Source organism: Cygnus atratus, chromosome 7, assembly GCF_013377495.2.
Source record: "Cygnus atratus isolate AKBS03 ecotype Queensland, Australia chromosome 7, CAtr_DNAZoo_HiC_assembly, whole genome shotgun sequence".
Taxonomy (NCBI): domain Eukaryota; kingdom Metazoa; phylum Chordata; class Aves; order Anseriformes; family Anatidae; genus Cygnus; species Cygnus atratus.
In genome coordinates this window covers 4735192-4763173 of record NC_066368.1, presented here as the reverse complement: position 1 = coordinate 4763173, position 27982 = coordinate 4735192, and the positions used below count along the sequence as shown (strand labels likewise).

Sequence of the window (27982 nt, the reverse complement as noted above, 5' to 3'; positions counted from 1 at the left end):
CCCCTCCGTAGAAAATACAGAAAAAATCTGACAGTTGTGACTGAGGATTTAAGCCTTTATAGCGGTAGCCACTAACTCTCTTCAAGTATATAAAAAAAACAAATCACATTAGTCTCACTTATAGAACATAAGTTATTCCCTGACCTAGCTGCAGAATAAAGCTTGTTTTTCAGTCTTTTTGGTCCTTTTTCTGGCCAACTCCACTGAAAACCTGAGGGGTTGTTGTTTGGACACAACAGGCATTGTTACCCTCCTAAAGACGTACAGATAAATTTTTCTGACTGGTTCCTTTAAATGTGTTTGTTCCCCCAGGTACTCGGTCAAATGGAGGTTGTGTGTGTTGTAATTTCCTTTCCCCTTGAGCTGGACAGTTTTTCTTATTTGTTCTGTACATCTGCAGAGCCTTCTTCCCATTAACTTGAGGTGGGAAGGGCTGCCTCCAAAACCTTGACGTCAATTTCCTCACCCGCCATCCTGCACTGTCATTTTGATTCATTTTCCCTTTTATAAAGGCTGCAATTCATTCCATGTTACTGGGATTACAATTAAACTTTCAGCATGAGTTTTACATGGCTTTGCTTGCCTCACATTTTTTGAGAGTCAAGCATGAAATTTTGTATTACTTCAAACATGCACGAGACATTTCAGATTCAGGCTCTGACAGCTCAAGAACTATGCAAAAGGCTCAAGGACAGGTCTTGATCCAGAGCAGGTGAGAAATGACCACAGCAGATTTTGTGATAACTTATTTTAATTTCTCTTTCAATGGCAGCATCGCTTACATGCTCTTCAGACAGACTGGAAATTGTTGTGAGCAAGGATTACCTGGACTCCTTTGGCTACAATGAAACTCACCTGCAGCTGAACGACCCAACCTGCAAGCCAGTTTCCACTGATCCCGTGATTTTCTCCTTCCCATTAAGCAGCTGTGGAACAACTAAAAAGGTAAAGGGGGAAAAAAGTTCTGCAAATAAGCCAACAATAGCTTGGGAATGACAAGAGCTTGTCAGAACAGTTTATGAATCGTACGTGAACAAGCTAACAGCAGATTTACTTCCACATAGCTCATCTAATTGCTTGCTTCCAGCCTTGGAGCTGAAAACATTTTGCTCTGTTAGAATCTAATGATCACAAGCCTTTCAAACGAAACCCAGGAGAATCCACACAAATTCATTCCAGACTTTTTATTTTACTTCATTCCCTCTACATCCAGATTATCAAAAGTAACACAATGCTAGGAATGTAACTCCAACATTCCCTGCAAGTGATACAAGTCACAAGGAGATGGAAAAAGCCCAATGATGGCAGGGTTCCTAAGAGCTCATTAACAGCATCGTTTAGATAAGGGTGACTGAAACGGAGCTTTGATACTTCCCACACTCCATGCAGTATTCCTTAACCTGCTTTGGGGTTGGTTCAGCATTTGGGACACACAGGTACAAGGGATGATTATTTTTTTTGGTTGCAACATTTCATGCAACTTAACACAGTTGCTTTCGACTGCAGTGCCCATATAATCGCAACTATTTCATGCTGTTCCTTTTACAGGATGAAGGTCATCGTATCACTTACACCAACATCATAACTCTCTCTGAAACTGACAAGATTATCACGCGCAAGAAGAGCGTACAGATCGTTGCAAAATGCATAATGGAGAACAACTCAACTGTAGAAGTCATTTACGTAACAGAAAATAATCTAATCAAGAACACGACCTCTGTGGGAAGATACAACGTTAGCATGTCGTTCTACGATTCAGATTCATTCTCCAGCCCAGTGCTTCAGTCCCCCTATTACGTAGACTTGAACCAAACTCTTTTTGCTCAAGTCAGTCTTCATTCCTCCGACCCAGATCTTCTGGTGTTTGTCGATACCTGCGTAGCATCTCCACAACCTGATTTTGGATCAGTAACATACGACTTAATCAGAAGTGGGTAAGACCCTAAATTACTTTACAACCATCTCCTACTATGTAAGAAAATATAACCTCTACATCAAATGTAGTTCTTTTATCTCTTCTCCACTTATCTTTAGGAGACTGTGGTTGGAAGCTATATTTCATAGAAATTTAAAGGCATTACATGCCAGGAAAAAAGTGTACCACGTTGCACTGGGAGGGGAACATCACTGTATGCCCATGTTAAAAAAAATAGCCTTAGTTAAATGCTCTGGTTACAGCTGAGTATTTATTTAGCAAGAATGGTTATTGTATGCGGACCTCCTTAACAAATCTGTAAATTCTGTTGCAGCTGTAATAAAGATGACACTGTGGTAACCTACCCACCCATTGAGCACTATGGAAGATTCAAATTTAACGCCTTCAGGTTCCTGCGGAGCTTTTCATCAGTTTATCTCCAGTGTGACATTTTGATTTGTGACAGTACCACAAACTCTCGCTGTACTGAAGGCTGTATCTCCAGGCAGAAAAGAGCTGCTTCTTCATACACTTGGAAAGCCAAGGCTGTAGTGGGTCCTATCCGCCTGAAGAGAGATCTCAGGGCTGCTGATCACTCAGGTAAGAGGGATACATAAATTAAGGATCCGATTAAGCTCTTCCTTGGTGTAAATCCATTACCTTCATTCCACTAATAAGTGGATTTTACTAGTGCAGAACTGATACAGTGTCAATCACAGAAGTACTTTTCAAACTGATAGACTGATGACAGTCTTTTGAGTTCAAATCTTCGATGCAGAAAAATAAGCACGGCTAATTACAAAAGTAGTATATGCAGAATTACTACACATTCAGAAAAAAGTTATGAATGGCAAGACATTTCAGTACTGAGAGCTAAAGTGAAACAGACTGGAAAATACAGGACGGCTATTTTAAAAAGCCTTTACTGCAACTCCCACTGTATTTTTTGCTCCATCTTTTATTGGGCACAAACCTTCACCCAAGAAAAGTGTGTTGTACCACATGCTTTCAGCTGCTAAATAAAAGTACTTACTATTAGTCAGGCTCTTAATACTAATATATTAAACATTTATTGACCTCTCAACTTTAGCAGCACTTTAAACATGTTCCCATTTATTTCAATGAGCGAAAAATTTTGCAACCACATGCTAGAAACTGGACACATTTACAAAGTGAAAAAGTTTCAAGTGCAAACAGATCACATTCAAAGTATTATAAAACAGATCAATTCTCATAGTGTCTTCCACGATTTACAGAAAAATAATCAGCTTTACCAAGGACCATCTAGGCAACTCTTAGAAGGTACAGGGTTAGAATCACAAGTTCCTTTTTTGCCCAACATTGCTTCAACAACGTCTCCCATCTATCCATTTCTGAAGATAATGATAAGATAACACCGATGGGCAAGAACTTGACTGCAGTGATACAACAGTATTTATTAACATTGTGATGCCCTTATGCATTGTCATTTTATTATAAAATTTTACAATTCTTCAGTACAAGTTCAGAATTTGCAAATCAGTATGGTCAACCCCTCAGAAAAAATATCTGAAAAATGCTGAGCCTTCACTGAAATGACATGGTATTCAGAAAACTTTAAACATGCCACTTTCTGTTTTCTCTACACAGAAACCCTCACTAAAACAGATGCTGAAGAAACCTCAAACCTGCAACGAAAGAGTTTCTACATTCTTTCATTTGTGGCTTTGATTTCAAATGTTATTATTGTGGTAGCTACAATACTAAAACATTACAAACGCCAGCCAGCATATGGCTACCAGAAACTCCACAGTTCATATTAACTACTTCAGGATATTGTGAATTTGTGTCAACTTCTGTTCAGATTCTGTCACTCAAAGAGGGGAGAGGGAAAAAAAGAAACCAACAAACAAACTCAATAAACTAACAGCCCCAGAACGCAACAATGCTTGGAAACACTTCAACCTTTTTAATTATAAAAAGAGAACCACCTCAACCTTGACTGTATCTTAAATTGAGTAGAAAGAATGCTGGTGTCTACATCAGGGCGTTACTGTTTAGAAAGCATCTAAAAATAACTCTAGAAGTAAATGTATACCTCTGAAGTATGAGAATTTAGGTCCTTCAAAAAAAAAAAAAACTTTTTATATTTTCAAATCACTTTGAAACAGCACTTGGCATGAGCTATGTTGAGGGACAGCTATGAGATATTTGTTCTATACAAGTTGTCCTGTCTTTGCAATCTACTTTTGTGAGTGGCTGATTGTCTCCAAAATACATCAGTTTTCTTGGAGTAGAAAATTTTAGGTAAGCTAGGTAAAGAGACTGGATTGTACATGCCTACTACATGCCTCTGCTTGTTCACTCAACACTTGCTTCTCCATCTATAGCTTTTGCTCAAAGCATTTCAAGACACCACATGCAACCACTCTTTCTACGTTCAACTTAGGAGTCCACTGTTAAGTCCCTGTACAAAGTTAAATGGTGCACCCCAGATTTCAAAGAGCAATTACCAAAATGAAGCATGAAGACCGACCTTCCAATAACGAGGGACTTTGAGACATACTTGTACCTCCTCAAATGACAGCAGATCTGATCCAAAGAGATTACAGTAAACATGACACAATAAGACTAATTCTTTGGCCTAAGACTGCTGAAACGCAGCAGATCCTAACCCAGCACATTCTGTTTTGCATAGCAGGTCCCCCTGGGGAAGGACCACGAATGAAGTACTCTCTTCAGATAGTGAAACATGGATAAATACAAGTCTGCTCTGTATACATTTATTACAGTTGTTCCTGCATGGCTCGATTCATTTATGAAGGAAAAAGCCTAACATCCCCATTTTAGACATCACTTAAGGAGCCTATATTCCTAACTTTGGTGCCTGTACAGCCAAGAGGGCTTTCAAAGAACCCAGGTTGGGGATTCTACCTCTCTACACCTGATTTCTTGCAGAGTTTAAATGAAGCAATACAAGTACTGCCATTCCTTTCACAGCTGGAGTAATAAACCACTTCAACGGGAGTGCCATTAAAATAAACCAAAGCCACAAGGAAACCATGTTGCCTTCTAGGGGTAACACACTACATACAAGACAGAAGAAAATTGAATTAATTACGTGTACGTAAAGAGATAAGCTGTAACTCGATTTATTTAGAGTACTCCTCTCCCTTGTTCAAACTGAAACTGGGAAACTGTGTTTTACAGGGCTTTTAGCAATGCTCTTTAAATAAATAAGCCACAAAGGGCATACAAAATTCTTATTTAGGAAAACCACAGGTTCTTATGATCTTTCATAAAGCTAAGAACTGTGTACAATAGTGGATAGAATTACAGTAACATAATGCAAGTTAACAACACTGAGGTTCTTTACGGTTATAATTCCATAAATACTTAGCTTTGTAAAGAGTAATTGCCCTTAAAAATACTTACATTGTAGTTCTATATCTATATACATTTATCTTTCTCCATTAGAGAACCCCTCACTAGAATCACAGTGTGCTTGTGAAATTTTGTTTTGCTTTGAGTTCTGAACCAAGTCCATTAACAGAACCATTTTATTATCTATGTGCGTCTGAAGAGCCTGGATTTGGCGATCAATATAGTCCATTAGTTTTTTCTCCATCAGATCCATATTTTTTGAGATGATCTTTTCCAAATAGGAGCAAATAGGCTGCTGTTCTACTCTGTAAAAAGAGCAAGTTAAAAATCAGTATAACCTATTTCTTAACAAGGGGCATAATAGCAATCTGTGCACTTGAACTTCATTTAAGTCTAACATCTCATTTTGTAGACGATGAGTTTTGGATGGTATTAGTTTTTTTTTTTTTTTTTTTTTTAGCAAAAGCAAAGTATCTTTCCTGTCTGCCACGTTTTAAATGTGAGAATTTTTTAATAAACAAGAGGATATACAGTCACCATCTTTCTACCTTACTTTTAAAAAGGCTCAGTGATACGTGAGAAGGTGCAGTTACAAGTAACAAAATCCATATAGCTCAACAGTATAAACAAAGTTCAAACAGCGTCAGCATGACAGGCTTTATTCTTTCCAAGTGTTTCCAGAGTTATATACACTGTGCATTATTTATTTTTGCATCAGTATTCATTAAAAACACTGTACTTTCCCAGGATCTGGAGATTTTCGGGCGTTATTAGAACTTTGCCTCCTAGGCAACACTCCTACATCTCACCATTTCTTCTACTGTTCTTTGGGTATCTATCAAACTGGCTGCACTGCTAGAATGAAGTTTGCACTGTAAATGCAAACAAGTGAGGAGGTATAGGAAAGGCTGATGGCATGAAGATACACCAAGCACAGCAGAGAGATCATGGCACAACAGGAAAACTAGGAAGGGATGACAATTTAGGAGACAGAAGCAGTTGAAGTGAAAACGCAGGAACAGAGGAGAAGGACATACTAAATGCATGTAACTGAACAGAACAACCACACATTTTTTAAACCATAAAAGGTGAAACGGAGGAAAAAGGAGAGATACAGAAAGAAGACGAAAACAATTTAGCAAATCAAATGATTTTGTGGTTTCTTTTAGAAAAATCTTATCTTCAAGCAGCTCATCTGAAAAACTGTAGTCATGTTTATCACCACACAGCCTTCAAAATCAGATTTTAAGGCTCACTATTGCTGTTAATGACAATAAAATGCTTATGTTTTTTTTTTTTGAACTTGCTAATACAAACTTCTACTATACTAGGCATATCAAACTTAACTTACCCAACAGCCTGAATGCCTTCCTCTTTAGTCACCGTATTTTTACTGAGATGCCTATCACCATCTTTTAGCCGAAGATGATTAACCTGACTACAGATGTTTTGAAGAAAAGGAAGAAGCACCTGTGGACTAGCTACATTTTGGTTTGTTTGCTCCTGCATAAGCAAAGATCCCATGACTTTAAGATCGTTTCTGAAGTCAACTGTATTTTGCTGGGTAGTAAGTCCTCCAGAATCAGAAGTATTCTCTCTTTCAGATACCTGTGTGTTCTGATCAAGATTTATTTTTGAGTCTTCACATACTGTTTCACTTGTTAAAGGGTTTTTGACAGACAAAGGTTCACTGGCTGATTGATCCTGTGACATCTGAATAGTTGCACTGTGTAATCCATCTACTGGATTCTCATTTCCAAAGTCTGAATTTTTCCCAAAGATCCAACTAAGTTTGTCTCCAAGAGGTAAACTGTTCTGATGGCAAGAAAAAACAATATCCTTAAATATTAAGTATTAAAAGAGACTGAAAATTATATCATAACGACTAGTATATACTTAAAAACTCTAGTAATTACAACATTCTAATAGTATAATATAATTACTTTAAAAGTATTTGTGAATAATATTCCTAGGGAAAAGTAGAGGGAAATAGTTAAACCACGATTAAAGCAGCAGGAAGTCTAGGTAAAAAACCTTATTCACCAAATCTGTTTGGAACATGCTTGACCATTATGGAAGGCAAAGTCACAGGTCGATACTATTCATGCTTATGGAACAGCACAATAACTTACTTTCTGCTGATATCGGACCATGTCCATGAGTTGCTGAGCACCAGGAGACAACTTAGATCCCATAGATTCCATTATAGTTTGCACTCTGTCTAGATCTATGCTCGATCCTAGTGAAGGAAAATCAGTTGCTAGTTTTGCAGACACTGTTTTCACTTCTACAATTATTTTACTGATGAGTACCCTTTGTTTCTCACCAATGGAGAGCAGCTATCACAAGAAGGAAAAAAAGTATATTGGTTAGGGAAAAAAGAAAAATCATGTTTTCTTTGTATGAATATGCTGAGCTCTTTTCTGGGGAAATAAAGCTGATTTCTCCTTGTCATTACACTTAGGAGACTTTTGAGTGGAACAGAAGGAGGTTGCACGACCCAAAGATCAAAAAGCTCCTCATCTTCAAAGTACTTAAGCAGTAGCTGCACAGATTTTCCTATGGTTATTGACCTGCATCACAGAGTTACTAGCATACAGTAATAGTAACGCAGAGTTTACAATTCTAATTATATAGCAACTGTAGTTTACCTATAATTTATCTGGTTTATGAATTTTTTTCTCTAATAGGATATCTTGCTCATATATATTAGGTCCTCATAAAAAGACTATCATGATTCAAAATTAAGAGACCTATGAAGACATCATGTACCTGATTTTAAGTGTTTATATGAACTGATTACTGCATAAAAATAACTGTAATTGAGTAAGAGCAATGCAATTTAGTCAATGAAGTGATTAAAGAGACAATGAAAATTAAACAATTATGTTGAACTCCCTACCTTAATTCTACAGGAGGCTGCTGGGCATTCCAATTTCAGATACTTTTTGTATAAAGTAACCTTTTCAGTTTCACTACAAAAATAAAATAAGCTGGCTGTGACATCACTAACATAAAGTTATTTTTAATTTAGTTGAAATACACAATACCAGTAGACATTCAGATAAGAAACAAGACTGGCTCAAACACGTTTCTGCTGTGGTACAGCAGTTTTAATGTTTATATTCAACTTGTATTGAATCCGATCAGACACGTGTATAAGAAGCGATTTGTATGTGTACGTACATTATCTGCTAGAGCAGCTTTTTGAGGTTCAGTACGTTATTCACACATCTTCCCTGAGGCTCTGAGTCGGTTGTTTTTACTTAGCTAATTAAGCAGATGTGCCACGTAACGACTTAAAAACAAAAGAGAAAAGACATTGTTTTAACTCCCCCGGCAAAACACGGACGGCAACATCGAAGGGGAAAACAAATCCTGTATTTTTTATTTTTCTCTCTTGTTCTTGAAGCCTGGGGTGCCTACATACCAGAGAGACGAGATCTTCTGGCAAGGATCTGCGACAAGAGGCCCGCTCAAAGGAACAGACAGATGTTTTGCCCAGGGAGGTTAAACGGGATAGAAAAGCAGCACGTACCCTCGTTGCGGTCTCACCCAACAGCACTTCCGAGTAACGCTTTGTAAGTGACTGAAGCGTTTCGGTGGCTACAGAGGCACGAAACCACGACCCCTCCCCTCGCCCCCCCGCAGCCGCCGGGGCCGCCCCGGGGAGGCGCGGGCGATGCCCGCAGCCAGAAGATGGCGGCGGGGCAGGAGCTCACTCACCCCCGCGGCACCGCGGCGCCCAGGCTCTCGCCGCGGCCGGTGCCGCAGTACTCCTCGCCCGCGTACACCTCCATGTTGCGGGCCTCGCTCACCACGCCGACGGCGGCCACCTCCTCGGCGCCGGGCGGTCGGCACTCCAGCTGCAGCACGCAGCCCGCCTCGCCCCCGCCGCCCGCCCGCCGCTCCGCCACCACAGCCTCGCTGCCGCCGGGGGAAGCGCCGCACGGCCCCGCTGCCCCGCCTCGCCGCACGCACAGCACCCGGGCCAGCCCGCCCGGCGGCGAGCAGGGCCACGAGCACCCCGCCGCCACGCCGGGAGGCTCCCCGGGGCCGCCGGGGTGCGGAGCGGCCGCCACGCAGCCGCTCGCCATCGCCCCGCCGCCACGGAGCCCGCTGGGACGGGGTCGGAGGGAGGAGGGCGCCCTAACATGGCGGCGGGCGCGCGCATGCGCGGGTGGGTGGGTGGTGTGTGAGGCGGTGGCGGTGACGGAGGCTGCTGTCAGGGCGACCCTCATCGGGTCGCCCTCAGGCATCGAGAGCAGGGCTCGAACGCGGGGTCCACGTTGAGGGGCTCGGCTCCAGGCTCCTTTCGCCCCCCGGGGGTCTGCGGCGAGCAAAAGCCCGCTGTTGTGGACACCGGGGGTCTCGGTGCTCCGCGTGGGCAAGCGTGCCCTTGGTCCCTGTCAGTAAAAATAAACAAGCAAACAAACAAACAAACTGAAACCGCTCTTCTGGACAAATAAAAAACCCTAAAAGCGTGCCGGTGGTACAGAACCTGATAAAATGGGAAAGTTTGGAGTACCGCAGCCCCGTTTCCCGCGCTGCATGCTAGTAGTGTGTCACGGAGGAAGAGAATATAAATAAAAGATTGGGTTCATTTAATTTTCACTAGGGTCCCGGCTTCTGGAGTCGGGGAAAGTTTCTCATGGTGCTGCGGTATGGATGTACCCTGGGAGCACGAGTATCGGGTCTCCCAGTCCACCTGGTGCTTTGGCTGAAGCAAATTAATTAGCCGCGTTAAATAGGAAGATGGACTTGAACAGGCTTTACACAAGACAATATTGCAAACACTGTTGGGATCTCTGCTTTTTTTTTTTTTTTTAACTTAAGACATTGTTTTATGTGATTCACCACTGGAAAAACAATGGATTTGCTCTGTTTTAATTTAAAATGAATTAATTAAAATTAATCAATACAAGTGCTTTAGCTTGAATACTGTGTTGTATTAGCCTCCTATTTGAGTTTCTAAATGTGCATGATACTTCTGAAGTGCATTGCAAATTCATCCAGCTTTAGAAGCATTTGTTTTCTGCTTTGGATGATGATGTGGCTGCATGATGCCTCAGATTATTCTGATCCTGGAAGAGTGATGAAGTCCTCAAAATTACAGATTTTGGGTGAGGAAAATTATCTTTAATGCAGATGGGACTGGCTAAAATCCTTGTGTGATATATGTTTATGGGATTTCCACGTGTTCATATGCACTACATTTTTGATATTTTTAAAGTAAAGATAAAATAATGAAAAATAAAGAACAAGATGAAATTTCAAAGAGTAGATTTTACTGATCTGACGGTGGCCAGTATAAATATCCTAATTATCGTATCCATTGGTAGCAATGTTTTTATGTTCCTCATCTCATATAATCTCCAACTTTATCTCAGGTGGTATCAGCTTAAATCTTTCGCAATAAACCAGTTTGGTCCTCACACGATTTGTCTGCCTGTCTCCAAACGGTATTTCGGAGTGTGCTGCTTTTTTTATTTGCGTTAAGCTGCCTAACCAGTTTTATCACGAGCCTAATGGGTGAAATTTTACTTCCCGTTTCCCTGGCAGAGGTGAGGTATCGGAGTGCTTTTTCGATTGTTTACCTTCAGAGCAGAGCATTCTTGTTCTTCTAGTTCTCCCGTGCCGAGCAGCTGAGAGCCAAGTACACCGTGCCTCCTCGGGTACCGTAGTGCTTTCTCCAGGAAATCTAGTCATGCTAAAACACAGCCTATTTTTGTTCACCGTTGGACTAACTTTAACAGGAAACTCTTTTTCGATAAAAGGTAAGCTTTTAGTTTTTGTTACGTATTCAGACAGTTTCTCCAACTCTTGTAGTGCCTGGTCCTGACAGTAAATATGCACACCTCTCAAATCCAGTCACAGCTCTCCCTGGGCATTAGGCTGTTAGCAGATCTCCTAACCAAGAAACTTTGGTTTAGGAAGGAAAAAAAAAAAAAGCACTGCAGTTTGAAAATTTTTATAGTTTAGTTCTTTGTGTTTGTTTTTGTTTGTTTGTTTCCCCCATAATGTAGTAGGTGTTTGAAAACATTATCTTCTATGCAGGACACGGTTGTGACAATTGTAGCTGCTGTCACTGATGAATAGTAAAGACTCGAGAAAAAGATTTAGATCTTCAGTAATGTGAGGGAATTTCCTTCAGTTTTGTTTTATTTCCTCATTAACTCCTTTACATTTATGATTTCGCTTCATATTTTAGACTTGGATGTAATGCCTGAAATATTTCTTAGAAGGTGATGTTCTTGTGACTGTACGAGTGCTTTCCTGCTTTCAGGTGTCAAAACTTAAACTGTTAGGACATTTCCGCTGTTAGTTCCACATTACACGTAACTCACGAAACAAATTTTACGATTTAGTTAATCAAGTTATTTCTGATGAAAATAAAAGTCAAAAGTAAATATGGAGTGCCAATGTTACTTGCAGACCTGTTTGCTAATAGCAACTTCCACGTTTTGATTGTAATGACAGTATTTAATGTTGATCATAGGCTGCCTGAACCCAGCTTTCAGAAATCCTGATGTTATCTGATAGGTAGAGATCATCATTACACTGAGGAATCCTCCTCCTCACTTTGAATGGGTGATTCATGAGTGCTCTGTGGCTTCTTTGGAGTTATGAAATTCTTTCACAGAATACTGGGAAGCTGAGGTTGACTTTGTACTGCTAAAATGAGAAGAAATCTCTTAGTTTCCTTATAAAAGAACAATTTAAGAAGTAGGAAGCTACTTTGTTTATTATAACCCATGTTATGTTGTTGTTGACTCTGTAACCTGTTTAAAAGCAATGGTTATGTCTCTGTTGACCAAAGTGAACAGATTGATGAGCAGACAAGAAAAAGAAAGAAGAACGCAAGCTCACCTAATTAAAAAAAAAGAAAAAAAGAGAGAACAAAAAAAACATTCACTGCAGATTGTTGTTTTCTGTAAAACCATTTAGTTGAAACCAGATACTCAACGGATTTCTTGTCTTTAGCTTCCTTAGTTAGGATGACAGTTCTGGAGATAACTCTGATATAATGTAAAAGGTTCCAAACGTTTTACAAATAATGCAGGAGAAACATGACTGAACAAACATCCATCAACCATTTCTAGAGAGCCCTGCTATCGACTGACGCATCAGCACATCGTTCCTGACACCAGTGAGGTGATTTCACAAAACTCGAAGAAACTTAACTGATTATGAGATGTCAAAATCTCTTGCACAGTTAATTTTAACTTGCCAGCCACCTCAAAAATCACTAGGAGGGGGACAGATGGGTGGACAGAGAAGACCGTTACTGAAATTTTCCGTGTTGCTTCAGGTTAAAAGTATAGGTCATGGAAGAAAGAAGAGTTTCAGAAATGATAGACAAACATAAAAAGTTAACAGGTTAAAGGTTAAAAGGTTAGAATATGTGAGAATTAAGATTGTTTAAGTAATTTGATAGCTTTTCTTTATGTGCTCTGGAAGACTCCAGCTTTAAGCAGAAGTTTCCTTCTTTACATCAGTTGGACCATTCCTAAACTAATTCTACCACATACTTATATAAATATGCACTGAATACAGGAGTTGGGTTGTTTTGTGTTTTTTGTTTTGTTTTGTTTTAATTTTCTTGTTCTTGGGATTTTCTATGATGTTACTGCTATATTGGTGGAGAAAGTTATTTATTTATGTATTTATTTTGAAAATAGCTAACTTGTTTTGATAATGTCTATATGAAGGAGTGACCAAAATTTGTGTCATTATCCCAGTTTATAATGTAAATAACTAAGATCAAGAGTTAAAGTCAAGATTGCCATCTAGCTTTGGGCACCCAGTTTAAGTAAACTTAAGCTTTATTTTTTTTAGCACTTTATAGCAGTTGATTTGGGGTGGTGTAGTCATTAACCTTGAATACAGTCAAAATAGGTTTTCTGCAGAGAATAAAGGCACATACTTTGGCCATGAAAGAAAATGTTGATTTCTGTGACTTTCTCAACATAATCCAAGAACTCTGGCAGAGACAGAACCTACCAAACTGAGTGTGGGCAGTTGGGTTCCAAACTGGTGAAATTACTCTTTCTTCATCTACGACCTGAGCAGAATTATTTTTCAGTGATCACCACCGTGCAGATTCCACCACAATATATTTCTTATTCTTTCTGGTTCCTTAGAAATTTCAAACTTTATTTTTAGGGGTATCTTCTGAAGAGACATCCAGAGTTTCAACGTTTGAAGTAATTATTCCTCAACGTCTGACAGGCAAAGAGAAACATCACACATTTTTTCATGAGGTTTGTTGTTCTGTCCAGTGTTTTTTCTTCCGATATTGCTGTTTTTCAAAATTTTGTCCTATAATGCACACACACACACATACTGTGTATGTTATATATTGATTATTTTGTGAAGAAATGTGCTCTCTCATCAGATTCTTAAGTGTTTTCAAGTAGTTTTGAGTAAATTTGTTTCCACAAAGGGCTGTAACTGCAACTCTAAGTTAAAGCCTTTCAAACTTCTAGTCCTGTTAACAGCCTTGTAAGAGAGAAGTAAGAACATGGAGAATATTTCTGTTTCCTTCAAGTCTGATTAGATGTTGAACTACTGTCTGTGCTGTATGTGTTCTTTTGCTCATCGCACCTTGTCTTTGAATAACCAGAAGATTTCAGCCGTGTATTGGCTAAAGGGCAGATGCTCACCTTGTACAAGAGGTCCCATAAAGTCGTACAGGTAAATGAATGAGTTAAGAGAGAAAGGTCTGAGCCTTAATTCTTTGGTTCTAAGATCATTTACCTTTGCACCAGATACAGAGTTTAATTACTGGAATAACTGATAATGAAATGCCATGAGTCATCTTTGTGCAAACTGATTAACAAAGGAAGAATTTGTGAGTCGTTCATCCGGCTACAGATGATTTACATACGGAGTGTCATAAAACTTTATGTGATAGTTTAGCAAAAAAATACATGGACTGTGCCCTCGCTGTGCCCTCCTTGGGGACCTGAATCTGGCCAACCTTCATCCAAGCTATGTCTACTTCCTCTTCACTAGTGTCTCTGGAGTATCTGTTTCTGAGCCTATAAAACTATATCATGGTTGCCTAGGTTTACGTGTACTGACTCTTCTTTTTTTTGTTGTTTTAATACCATAAGTTTTAGTTTTTCATTTTTCTATAGACTGCATATCTTTTACATTCCCTGTACAAATCTCTAATGGCAGATATACTTAATTTCTTGTGTAGTTTTTGTACTTTTTCATTATGTCTTCCATATGAAAATTTATAGCTCAATAGAATTTAAATTTTCCATAGGAAAGAATGTAGAGTGTCTTGCTGAAACTTTGCAATACACAAAGCATGAGGATTAGGAGTGCGTGTTTTGTGAATCTGATAAATACTTTAATGCTGTATAGCAGTTGGACCTCTGTTATCAAAGAAAACATGGAACTGACACGCCCAAGTAGAAAATAACATAGTTAAGTGATAACTTTTGTTCTGTTTTCAGGAGCATTCAGATGACAATCTTTCTTACTCTATTAAAACAAGAAATGGAACATACCTCCTAACACTGAAGAAAAATAAGTATGTGATAGTGTTCTGAGTAATCGATCCATCTCGGAATTTTGTTGCACATAGACAAGTATTTTTACATTTTTAAAAATATTTTTTAAATTTTTAATATTTTTTTCTACTGCAGAAATTACATTATTTTTATATTAGCACCACAACCAGTAGATTTCAGAAAGTCCCTGTGGAAAGTTCAGCAGTAGTTCTTTATTGACAGAGAGGGGAGGGTTGTTAGTGTTGTCGTATTTGGAAAAAAATATCTGTTGTTGTTCCTCATTCCAGAGGCAATAATAATCCAGGCCCTCCTATGACATAGTCTGCTCAGGTCATAATCTGTGTATGTTTTAGTTAAAATATTTCAAAATAACTTATTTTCCAAATAGTGCAGCTCATTTTTAAGATATTTTGTTTCATGTCTGTGAATTTTAATGATAATGTAGCATGAATATGCTGCTAACAATGTAATACTTACTAGGATTCTTGATTTATTTCTTGCTTTATAGACTCTTAAAAGAGCAGTAGTTTATTTTTGTTTCCAGAGACCTTGTTAGCAAAGATTTTATGCTATATACATACAGAAAAAATGGGACACTGGAGGCAACACAATCAAAAATCAAGGTATTGTACATAATAAAATTCCCCTTTTGCATAAGAGTTTCCTCAGATCAGGAAAACCAACTTTTATGAACTGAAAGCCATATTAACAAATCGTTAGAGCTGAGGATGGCAACAAAAGTGTACATGCATCTAAATGTCTTTCCAAAGCAGACGTGAATGTACACGACCATTCACTCTGAGTGTCTTTGTGTCTGTATCCTACAAGAGTGAAAATTGTTTACATTTTGGGTAGTGGAGGGGAAAATGCAAGTGATGTACATAAAGTGCATATATAGAAGAAAAATATACATGCTGGGAAAGAGGCATTTTCAAGTTTTCATATTTGTGGCATTTATGTTTAACAATTCCTTGAGATATAAAACATCAGGTTCTGTGTTTTATGAGGGAGTGGCCTTGTCCTCATACTCTTTATGATTATACAGCATCACTTTTGTCAGGTGTGAAAGGAGACACCGGGTGATTATGCCAAGGTTGAATTTGAGCTATGCAAGCAGGTCACCTTTGCATAATACACAATTAAAGGTACAATGGCAGCATCAAAGCTCTATAGTTTTGAGCAAGCCTTAAGAATGCTTTTACATTTAAGTTTCAACTTGTAACTGCATGCTGGCTTAGTGAGACTGCTCTGTGCATGGGAGAGCTTCTCAGATCAGCCTGTGGGAGGATTCTGTTTAAGAACAGCATGAGCAATATAGATACAAAGGTCTTGTTAAAAGATGGCGATGGGTTAAATGAAAAAGTTGGTTGTTTTCTAGAACCAAGGGACCAAACGCTATTGTAGTTACTCACATCAAGTAATATTTTACTCCAAGAATTTTGGGATTATTTTAGAAAAGGGAACGCTTTGAATTTGCAAAAGCCAGCTTTAATAATAATAAGGTTGGTAACAAAATAAGTTTGCATTTGAATGCAGCTACCTTATTTTGTTATTAATTATGTGGTTTTGTTGCATTTCAGACACACTGTTATTATCATGGCACTGTTGAAGGAATGGCTGACTCAATGCTTACTCTTAGCACGTGTGATGGCCTGAGGTATTCTTGCTTTTTACTTCAAGATAATAAATTGTGCAGTATCACCAGTATCAAAACAAACAGACAAAACTGCTGATATTCATTATACACCTGGAAAGAAAACACACTCCTATCTTGCAAATGTTTTTTACATTTTGCCTCTTAATGAAGCTGAAACTCTATACAGGTTTTATACTTCCCCTCCCCCATGACTGATACTGTTGATAGGCTGCATTTAGAATTTAGCTTTCAGAATAATGAAAGTGTTTCAAATACAATAAAGTTACATTTATCTGAGAAACATGAAGGGGCCAGATTAATGCATAAAAGTTTTAAGGTATTCCCCTGACAGTATTAATCTATACAAGTAGACAAAATGAGATGGCATGCACAGCAGATCAGGCAGATACTCAGAATGTGCCTGGAGCATGTCAGTGCTTTCTGCCTTCAATGAGTTTGGCTCTTCAGCTGGATTTAGATACACTTGCCAGTCCTGGCAGCCTTGTTCAGCTTGATATCTTTTTGACAAGCAGGAAGAGGCAATGGAACAAAGTTCACATACATAACTTTCATGTGTCTAGCATCAAAGTGAGATGCCACTCACAAGAAATAAAGACATTTCATGGCATTCCTTTAAATGAAGAATAAAATTATCAAACTACTGGTATTTCAGGTAGTACTGGATTTCACTAAGCAGAACAGAGATGTCATTTTGGCTGTTCTGCAAACTTGTGCAAACTCAAATAATCATTTATGTCAACATAGTGGTACGAAGAGTTATGGTTTTTAAGTATTCCTCTGTTGTTCATTCACCTAGTTATAACCATGAGGGAAAAATAATTTTCCATTCTTTTATGATTGTTAGAGGAATTATCTACATTGGTGGCAAATGGTATGGAATGGAGCCACTCAACTCATCCAGCACATTTGAACACATGTTTTACCAGTTAGAAGATATGGAGCATATCCCTTTCCGATGTGGTATGCAGAATGACAGCCTTCATCGTGAGATGAAGATGTTTGTGAAGCAGTCTGTGAAATATGCATTTTCATCAAACAGTACCTCGAGTGGGGAAAAACTTTTGAGGGTAAATGCATTTCTGTTTCTCTCCTGTGGGCTACAGTCCAAGCCATCTCCTCAGTCTGTTCCAGATGTCAGTGGTCTACAGAGCTCTTGCTTTGGCATGGTATCATTGCAGGTGCTTTTGGCTTAGCAGGCCACCTTGTTGCTCTCATTTTCATGGACCCCAAGCTGGTGGGAGTTGTGCTAAGGAAATCCTGAAACAGAAGAATATCACAATGCCAATTTAACATAGCTTGAAGCAGTTATTTAGCAGAAAAGCAGAGCTCAACCCAAGACCACTGTGGGTGTGTGAAAGCTGCCATTCAGCCCATGCGTCTTGATGTCTGACCAAAAGCAGATTACTTGTACACAGATATTGATCTGGAAATCTAAAGCAAATTGACATTTGAGGCCACATTAAAAAATGTATCATTACTTTATAAAAGCATTAAATGAAAATCATGAGAAGAATAATTTTAAAAGCCTTGAATTTATTACTCATAATGTTAACTTATTGTGCTTTTTAATTTGCAGAAGAAGCGAGCTGTCCTGCCACAGGAAAGCTATGTGGAATTATTTATGGTCGTGGATAATAACAGGGTAATGACTTCATCCAATGAAATGGATAAATACTTTTTGTTAAATTATTATTTTTTTCTCTGACTTTTGCATATGGCATCTTACAGTTTTTGCTGAAGAAATCGGATCCTGCTGCGGTGCAAAAGGAAACGGTTGAGCTGATTAATTATGTTGATGGGGTAGGTCAGTTCAGTCACCTATACTTGGTAGTTTCTACTTTATTGTAGTTTCCAAAAGTAAGGTAGTAAAGTAAATCTGTATTGTTATGTTCTGAAATTGTATTTGGAAGTTATACAGCAATTTGTAACATTTAAGACATGTCATGAATCTGTGCATAAGTCTTGTAGAGGTGCAGCCCAGATGTTTGTAAACATCTGTGTGCTCCCTGACTTTGGCTCAGTAGCGGTAAAAATCTTTCATAATTCAGTTGAACTGGACTGATGGACAGTAATTATCTTTTTTTTTTTTTTCTCTTTTCAGATGTATAGAGCGTTAAACATCCAGATTGTTTTGGTTGGATTAGAGATATGGACAGTTACAAACCCCATATCGGTAATGAATGGTTCAGCTGGAGACGTACTGGGTAGATTCGTTTCTTGGAGACAGAAAGATCTTCTAAAACGATCAAGAAATGATGTTAGTCATCTCATAATGTAAGTTTTCATTTGGAGGAAATGCCACTCCTGCAACACTGCTGGTGTTGCTAATGCATGTGATTTTGGTTTTGTACATGAATGAAAATGTAACGAGTAAAATTCACTCAACTTCCAAACTGTTTTAACCTGAAAAAAAAGATGAAGAAACTATAATGAATTCTTCATAGTTAATCAACTCAAAAGCACTGGCACAGCAGGCTTAGGTGATTGATCCTTGTTTTCAATCTATGTTATTGCCATGTTCATTATTAATTACAGTGAAACCATGATATGGTGACAACTTTCTTCTTGACTTCAATAAGGCCAAATTTTGCTTTGCAGCATTTATTTCAGACATATCAGTGTCTTTTAGTAGTGATCATGAAAGTGATCTTTCAGCCCGTCTTTCAAAAGTACCTTCGAACTGCGTTTGTTGCAGAGGGAGAAACTCTTATGGTGGATCCATTGGAATGGCTTTTGTAGGTACCGTCTGCTCACAGGTCCAGGGAGGGTCAATCAGCACTGTAAGTATGTAATGTTGTGGTTAGTAGAAGAAATTAGCACAGAAATTAGGAGCTGCTATCATAGATGAGCTGCTAGTGAGACAATTGAAGGCTTTCCCCTGTGCATTTACGCAACCCAGAGTTGTATCTATTGCTAGACATTGATTCCACAGAGGCAAACTTTCAGAACATCCTAACAGTTAATGTGCACTTTGTGAACCCACTCAGGTATTAGAGACTAGGCTTGGAGTGGAATGGTTTCATCCACAGGGTTTCTTATGTAAAGATTTGTGTGTATTTTTATGCTTATATACAAACAAATGTATATCCCAATTTTGGTCTTCTTCGTGTTACAATCCACTTGTCTGATTTAGTCCTGAAATCACTTTTTAATCGCATTTATGTAATTTATCTAGTTCAAGGCTGTATAAGAAAAGTCCATCCTCATAACATTAAGGTTCATAAGCACAGTATTTTGAGGATGGGAATGCAACTACAACATGTGTGCATTGTTTCACTCTTTACATGGATAGACGCTGAACATAATGCACCATATTTTCAAGTGTCCAGAATTCTCCACGGAACTGTAAATGGAGAAAAAAATAAAGTAAATTTGGCAAAACTAGCCAGAAACCAGTGTTTCCTTTACCCTTGGGGATAGATCCAGTATTTCCTGAGGTTCCTTTCTTTACCATAGGGATGCCATAACATAATGGACAATCTTAGAAGCAGATTCTGTTCTCTAATAGTATGTTTGTCTTTGAAGACTACACTAAAATCAATATCATGACTGATTAACTGTGCTACTATTCAGAGTATGATCCTAGAAAGACTGGCAGAACTTGGCCCTACCTGAAAACAAACAACTTATCTGTTCTTGCTGCTTTTGTTTTGCGATACAATTTGATATTGTCTGCATGGCCTCTAAGAAACTTGTGGCCTGGATAACTCAGTAGATAGAAACATAGTAATTTCTTTAGTTTCATAATGTTTAACACAGATTCTCTTCATTAGTTGGATCATAGCAATTTGTTACGTCATGCTACAGTAGTTGCACATGAATTGGGTCATAACCTTGGAATGAAACATGATGATGAAAGGTGTCCTGCATCCTACATTATGTACAGCACAGATAAGTAAGATTTCCATTTATCTTAATAAACCTTTTTTTTTTTTTTTTTTTTTTTAAATCTGCAGTGGATAGATAAGCTGAGAAACTTCCATGAATCCTAAAGAACTTTTGTGAATGGAAAGTTAAAAGTTTAATGACAGAGCTGAATTCTTTGACTTAGGATTTTTATAATTTCAAATTATTTAAAGCGTTACCTGTTTTGTGACCTAGTCATTCTTTGTTTGTAGTATTCATTAAAACTTACTAGGATTTTGTTAATTGCTCATTTTAATGATAGTGTATTGCTGCTGGGTTTTTTACCCTGCTGAGAGTCCTCTACATATATTCACCATGTTTGTGCAGACATGCGCCCTTTGCATAGATTCTCTTAAATGTTAGTTTAAACAAAATGTCTCATCCTACATTTGTTTCAGTTCATTTGTTCTTTGGCTCCCCTTTATCTAATAATAATAATAAAATTATTTTATCTATCCGCATTTATATTAATAAATCAGCATAACTGAACACTGGACCAAACTAGTATGAGAAGATGCATTCCTGAGTTTTTTGGGAATCCCAGTTAAGGTGAATGTCCTTCTGGAAAGTGTATTTTAATCAGACATTTTTGGACTCAGTACAGCAAAGGAATTTCGAAGGCCTGTTTTGTATAGAACATCAGAATGTCTAATCTGATGGTCTCTTTTGCTTCTTAAAGTATTTGCAGTTATGTTTTATATCGTATATTTTTATTTCCAGAAGTACTGTAATACAAAATAAAGAGGAAATATCTCAAGATCTCCTAACGTTATGAAATGTGGTATTTATTATTGATCAACAATATTTTAATGGTTTGAACTGAATTGCCTTTTTGCAAGCAAAATGTTTATAATAAAAAATAATATTATGCTTTCCAGGGGATCCAGGAATTTCAGCACCTGCAGTGCTGATGATTTTGAGAACTTTATTCTAAATGGAGGAGGAAACTGCCTTAGAAATCCCCCCCAAACAAGCAATGTTTACAAAGAACCTGTCTGTGGTAATAACGTGGTTGATAGCAACGAAGAATGTGACTGTGGTAAACCACAGGTAAAGAAATTCAGCTGGATACTTGTATATTATATTATATTTGTTGTATTATACTGTCCTTTTGTTACACCTGATTTGCATTAGTATCTGAGGAGTTTTTCATATAAGTTTACATTTTTGCAAGCTGTAAAAATTCTAGAAAAAGCCTAAAATCATATTTTTATTTAGTTATGAACTCAGTTAAGGGTTACTGGACTTCACAGAACTTTGAGTCAATGCCTAAGAAAGAAATTTCAGTGCACAACGTGTGGCAATGCCATCATTTTTTCTGCTGACATTAGCAACATAGATACTTCTATTATGTAAATGAGGCTATTAGTCTGTGTAGCACTTACAGGTTTCCTAACTGTAACTCTTAAACTTAGACCACAACAACATCACTTTTGTTGGCCATATTTACATTGTGCCAATGTCCCTCAAAGAACGGGATATATTGACTCCTTCTTTGGAAAATAAAGGTGTCTCGCAGTACGGTTAGCTTAAAGGAGGCTACAGTGAGGTGGGGATCGGTCTCTTCTCCCAAGCAACAAGTGATAGGACAAAGGGAAATGGCCTCAAGTTGTGCCAGGGGAGGTTTAGGTTGGATATTAGGAAAAATTTCTTCACTGAAAGGGTTGAGAAGTATTGGAACAGGCCCAGGGAAGTAGCTGAGTCTCCATCCGGGAGGTCTTCAAAAAACACGTAGAAGTAGAGTTTAGTGACATGGTTTGATGGTGGATTTGACAGTGCTAGATTAAAGGCCAGACTAGATGATCTTAGAGGTCTTTTCCGGCCTGAATGATTCTGTGATTCTATGATTCAGAAAAGACAGCAATAAATCAAAAGGCTGTCAGGAAACCCAGGCTCCATTGTACAGGTCTTCTTCTAAGTCATGAAAAGATACCAACATTTCTCTCCATCAGACTGCTAACATAGTGGAAAAATAACATGTGGAGGTGGGATACATATGAAGCGTTATTTAAAATCTGAAATCATAGAATCATTAAGGTTGGAAAAGACCTTCAAGATCATCTGGTCCTGTTCTGCTTCTTTTAGTATCCATTTAGAGTGTAAGCATATCATGTATTCCTGTCCACAACCTATCAAAATAGATGTTTTTCTGATGACTTGTTTTAAAAAAATGCAGCTAAAATGTATGCTAGTTTATGTTGGAGTAGAAGGCTGTCAATCTCAGAATATGAAAGAGAGTATGAAAGTGTTTAATATTTGGTTCATCCATGCACTTGGTTTGACCATGTACTTTCCTAGCTATACAGCAAAGTAAAAACATTGTGTCCCCTTGCTCATGTCTGTTCTTCAGGAATGTACTAACCCTTGCTGTGATGCTGCAACCTGCAAACTTACACCTGGATCGCAATGTGCTCAAGGACTGTGCTGCAAAAATTGCAAGGTAGGCTATATTTTATTAGGCTAAATTGATGCTAATTATTAGGTTGGATTTTGGGGGCCGGGGGTGGGGGTGGTGGTGTCGAAAAGGTATCATAAAATCTCTTGACTTATTTCCACATTATCAAACTACATTCACCAGCAGAGAGCACGTAAGTAGAGAATATGTGGCTAATGACTTTTGGACAGTAGCTTAGAAATAGAATGTCATCCCCGTGTTGTCCACAGGAGGCAGGATTAATCAGGGGATTTAGTGATCTCCATTATGCAACACCAAACTTCTCCAGTGTCTATGATCATTGGCTACATTTTAATTTGCGCTTGTACATGTATTTGTGTGATCTAACCTAGTCCTCTGCAAGCTAAGCTCAAAAACTTTGCAGCTACACCATATGAAACCAAGAACTGTAGATATTCATTAGATACTGATTTGAAAAAATAAATATTCTGTCTTCTTTAAAATCAAAGAAGATTCCCATCTGTCATTGGTTCATGATTGAATTTCAGCTGTTGCAAAATTGTGAGGTGGCATTCTTCTCTGGTTCTAGTTTAAAGTGGCAGGAACAGAATGCAGATCGAAGATGGACTTCTGTGATCTACCTGAATACTGCAATGGAAGCTATGCCTACTGTCCAGATGACATTTATATCATGAATGGTTACCCATGCAACGACATGAAAGCATATTGCTACTATGGAGTATGCCAGAGTTTTGATTCACAATGTGAAGCTATATATGGAAAAGGTACATTTGTAATTTGAAGTAAAAAGACTTGTAGTCTTCTACAAGACATTTCATAGTTTTTGTTTTCTTTCTCATATTTTTAAGACAGTGTCGTGGCTTACTAAGATTCACTATTTTTCATACAGGGGCACGAAAAGCACCTGATCTATGCTTTGAAAAAGCCAATATTAAAGGGGACAGGTTTGGAAACTGTGGAATGAAAGGTGGAGTGTACAAGAAGTGTCCTGTTCAGTAAGTCGATAGCAAGTAAAAGCCTCCCCTAAAACATCCAATGTAAAATTCTCCTCTTAGATGTCATGTTCTACAACAGAATGTGTCTGCTATGAACTTGTAAAACATGAGGTTTAAGAGAACAATATTTGCTTGAAAGGCAAGCTAAGTTTGACTGGTTGGTTTATTTGCACTGACATTGTGGTGTGTTGTTTTTTTTTTCCTGTTTACCTTGTCTCTGAGTATCATTTGTTCACTACAGGCATAGTCTGTGTGGCAAGGTCCAGTGCACTTCTGTTAGTCTTCAAAATCTTCCTGCTTGGAGTGTTGTCAATAATGCGTCTGGAGTTTTATGCTGGTCTTCTGATTTTGACTTAGGATCAGATGTCCCTGATCCTGCTCAAGTTCATGATGGAACAGCCTGCGGAGAAAAGAAGGTAAGATGAATCACAGCAGCATTACACAGTATATTCCACCAAGTGGAAAGTTCTTAACTTTCAAAAGCATTACATTCTCTTATTTATATGCCATAATATAATTAAAAATCTGCTTTTTCAGATATACACACACAATTAATTAGCTCTTTAAAAATCTGTGATGCTACAGATCAGTGAGCTACATTATGAGTTACTCAAATTATTTCCATCAAACTGCATCCATAGATTTAGAAAACTTTGAGACAAATAGAGCTATAAAATTGTGAAGTACTGAGAATTCCATCAACCCTTTTTCCGAAATTTAAGTAGGAACAGTAGACTTGTAAACATATATTTTTGTATAGTATATTTGTAAAATGGATGGGATTTTTGGAAGTCTTGTGTGTAAAAGACACTAAATACTTTTTCCAGGCCTGTTTGGATTTTCAGTGTGTTGATGCAAGTTTTCTGGGCTACAGCTGTGATGTAAAGCAGAAGTGTAACAATAATGGGGTGAGTAGATTGTGTTTTCATGCCCTATTTCTTGAAGACAGAGATAGGTGCAAAATCCCTCCATAAAAGCAATAACCTGACAGATGGCTTTGATTTATTCTGATATGTATTAAAAGTTAAATCCACTTTTTTTTTTTTTTTTTTTAATCTGCAATTCATTTTGCCAGTATACTGTAAACATCTTAGCACTAACACTGAAAGACATTTCTTCTAAATTTCCCTAGGGAACCTTCGAATATTACTGAACTGTCAAACTTTAAAAGGAAAGTATTCCTCTGAGGACAGGCTAGGGATCCATGATTTACATATTTCTCTGTGAAAAATCAAAAAGGAGCCCAGAGGTTTTAAAACTAAGAAGTTCTTTGGACGGTACCCTAGTGTAGGCAAATAACAACAACATCACAAGAAGAGATTAATTCTACAGAGAATCAACTATTGGTATCAGTATTACTCCGTGTTTGGGGGTTGGAGGGAGAGAGGTTATACTTAATACATTTCTATGGAATACTATGGAATATTTCTTGTTTCCACATGCAATTCTTAATGTGTAACTCCAAATATATATTGAAGGTCGAAAGCGGCCACTTTCAAAAAGAAGTTCCTTTGACTAATCCGTTTCATATGGACTATAGGTGTGTAACAACAACGGGAACTGCCATTGCCATTCAGGGTGGGCGCCCCCCTTCTGTAACCAGCCAGGCTATGGTGGCAGTGTTGACAGTGGGCCAGCTCACATAGGTAGGACACTGAAACTGTCTTTCATTCTGCCTCCAGTGTCTGATTAAAATAATCTACTAATACAGAGTGTTTTTCGGTCTCTTTTCAAAAGCTTTTTTGCTACTGCATGGGCTGCTTAATCATGGAATGACTTGAGAATGAACATTATCATCTGATGTGTAGTCTGCAGACATAAAAAAAGTCGGTCCAAGGGAGAAGTTGATCTCTTTTTTTGTCTGAGATAAAAAACATTAATTGCGTAGAATTACTACTACATTTTTAAATAGTTGGATATTATTTAGTTAGGTGCTGAACACCAGATAAAAAGGGTGTAATATAGAAGGACTACAGCTTGAGAATGAAACTAGCAGCCTTTATGTATGGAAAAGGTCTCGCTGTAATGAGAAGGATTAAGGAGGTGCATGCAGCAACTAGCAGTTCGCTCACCTAAGAGCCATGAAATTCTGCAAAGGGAAAATGGAGTAGATTTTTCTGGCCTTTACACTGAGAGACCATGCAAAATGTTTTACTTCTATTTGTTGACTAAAAGGAAAAAGGCTGTATATCATACAACGTGGGGTGGGTAAAGCAGGAAGAAGTATTTGTGCTTACATATGTCCAAATCCTAATTATTAAATTTGATTTATAATAATTTGAAGATTGTAGTTTTTACAACAGAAAGGGATTTTTAATGGGAAAATGCTTTAATATGAGGTTAAGCAAGATGAGTATCTTACATGATTGCAATTGTTTTTCTCTAGATACATCACTTCGGGATGGCCTGCTTATATTTTTCTTCCTTGTGCTGCCAATATTGATTGTGATTGTAATAGCAGTAATTAAGCGCGATGCAATAAAAAAAAAGTTTTGCAGGAAAAGTAGAAGACAACACAGGTATTGCACTTATTACAAATGTGTATTTCAATACTTGGGAGCATGCTTCAAATAAATTTAGCAGGCTAGAGACCTTATACAAAGAATCAGAACCCCCCCAAAAGAAAAAGACTACCCTGCTAACAGTAAATGTGGGTAGTTTAATCCAGATGCTCAGGTTGTCAGTTCTTAAGCATTTCTTCACAATATTCACTGCACTTTCCTAATTGGTACTTATAATTGTGTCGCACGGGCACAGTGGCACAGAATATTGAAATTATTTGCCAAGGCCAGGAAGGGGTGGAGTCAAAACCAGAATCAAGACCTTTGAGCCCTGTCCCTTGATAAGCACTCAACTTAATGTTGTCAAGTCAAATGGGGATTTTCCTGACAACGTGGTTTTCATTTCAGGGATAATGTGCAGCAACCAAAGCAAAATAACGGACCAGCTCATAGCACAGGAAATAATCAGGTAAGAGAGACGCATACTTGTATTACTTCACGCTGAGTAATCCAAATTATACAGTGCCTATTCTCTAATGTAGTTACTGATGGCTTTGTGGGTTTTGATACACTAAACCCATCAGAATTTCCAAGTATTTAAATTGGACAAGAGTTCTGTTTGGGTAGGTATGGACCTTATTGCCTGCCCTGTCAACACAGGCTGTGAGTAGTGTGGGATGGAACAGGCTGCTGCTCAGCAGAGCAGCCAAGACTGAACTCTGAATTCTGCAGCCAAGTACCAGAGAAGCTGCTTAGCCAGGCTGTGGATCTTGTTCTGGTAAAAGAAAATGAAAATGATCGAAACACAATATGCGAGAGAGTATGAAATGTCACAGGAAATGAAAATAACCTCTGAAATACGATTAGCTTTATAATGACTAATGAGCCACACTTTGAAACGTGTTCCCTGTTAACCTGATTTTCTGCAATATCTTTTCTAGTCTGCCACATCAAATCCTGATTTTTTTACCATATCACATTTTCCCGGTCCAAGGTTTGTAGAATTTAAACTCTTCTTTATTTCTTGTTTGCTATGTATGCACTGCTGTACCGATGTAAGTGAAATGCCTAACGCCTCATGTCCTGCTTTGGGGCATTTCTCATGTAGCATCATATCAGATGAAATAGATTAAATGCTTGAAGAAGTGCAGCTTTACCATTTCCATAGAAACCAGCATAATGGGACATGTAAATGCTACCAGAGTATTTTGTGTGTGTCTGTGTGCGAAATACATGTATAAATGCTACAAACCGATTAAAAATGGTGAAGTACCAGTTTACAAATACCAGGTGTCTCAAGTCATGAAATATTTCACTAAATGTGTTTTCCACACTTCAGGCAGCCAGTACAAACACGGATTCCTGCAGTGCCTTCAGGACCTCAGCGACCTGTGGTCCTGCCTAGATCAGCTGTCTGAGAAGTTTCTTGGGAATCCTCACCAATTCTGATCAGAAACTGATCTGAAACAAATTAAAGGTTGGAATCCCCCAGTCCTCACCTTGCACCTTATGAAAAAGAAAAGAGACACCGAACACAGAAAAAGAGACCGTGAACGCAAATTTTCTAACCCTCCATTATTTTGCTACGAGCTGCTGGCTATATTTGTACCTCTTCTACCTCACGTTTTTTTTTTTTCTTCCAAATCAAAAGCCTAATGTTCAATTCTTGTTAGTTTAAATCTATAACAGTGTTGGAGAGCAG

General features: G+C 38.2%; 3 protein-coding genes across 3 annotated transcripts in view; 2 read left to right on the top strand and 1 right to left on the bottom strand.

Annotated features, from left to right (window-relative positions):
* Nucleotides 1-3717, top strand: part of LOC118248514 (deleted in malignant brain tumors 1 protein-like) — a 106624-nt gene extending 102907 nt beyond the window's left edge. Inside the window, 4 exon segments of the mRNA XM_050711951.1 lie at nucleotides 773-945; nucleotides 1549-1934; nucleotides 2250-2515; nucleotides 3545-3717. Coding sequence (XP_050567908.1) covers nucleotides 773-945; nucleotides 1549-1934; nucleotides 2250-2515; nucleotides 3545-3717 — 998 coding nt within the window.
* C7H10orf88 (chromosome 7 C10orf88 homolog) lies at nucleotides 3003-9806 on the bottom strand. Its single transcript, XM_035547532.2, has 5 exons — nucleotides 9005-9806; nucleotides 8181-8253; nucleotides 7411-7617; nucleotides 6630-7093; nucleotides 3003-5583 (listed from the first exon to the last, which is right to left on the bottom strand). The coding sequence occupies exons 1-5, from the start codon at nucleotides 9535-9537 to the stop codon at nucleotides 5355-5357; spliced, it is 1506 nt and encodes a 501-aa protein (XP_035403425.2). The 5' UTR covers nucleotides 9538-9806; the 3' UTR covers nucleotides 3003-5354.
* A 1179-nt stretch (nucleotides 9807-10985) lies between these two features.
* Nucleotides 10986-27698, top strand: LOC118248512 (disintegrin and metalloproteinase domain-containing protein 9-like). Its single transcript, XM_050711942.1, has 22 exons — nucleotides 10986-11066; nucleotides 13423-13542; nucleotides 14749-14825; nucleotides 15350-15428; nucleotides 16386-16462; nucleotides 17307-17529; nucleotides 18039-18104; nucleotides 18191-18262; nucleotides 18564-18736; nucleotides 19158-19242; nucleotides 20236-20357; nucleotides 21247-21418; nucleotides 22719-22808; nucleotides 23353-23548; nucleotides 23674-23779; nucleotides 24021-24195; nucleotides 24607-24687; nucleotides 25320-25425; nucleotides 26166-26298; nucleotides 26689-26749; nucleotides 27222-27274; nucleotides 27620-27698. The coding sequence occupies exons 1-22, from the start codon at nucleotides 10986-10988 to the stop codon at nucleotides 27696-27698; spliced, it is 2427 nt and encodes an 808-aa protein (XP_050567899.1).
* The last annotated feature ends 284 nt before the right edge of the window (nucleotides 27699-27982 follow it).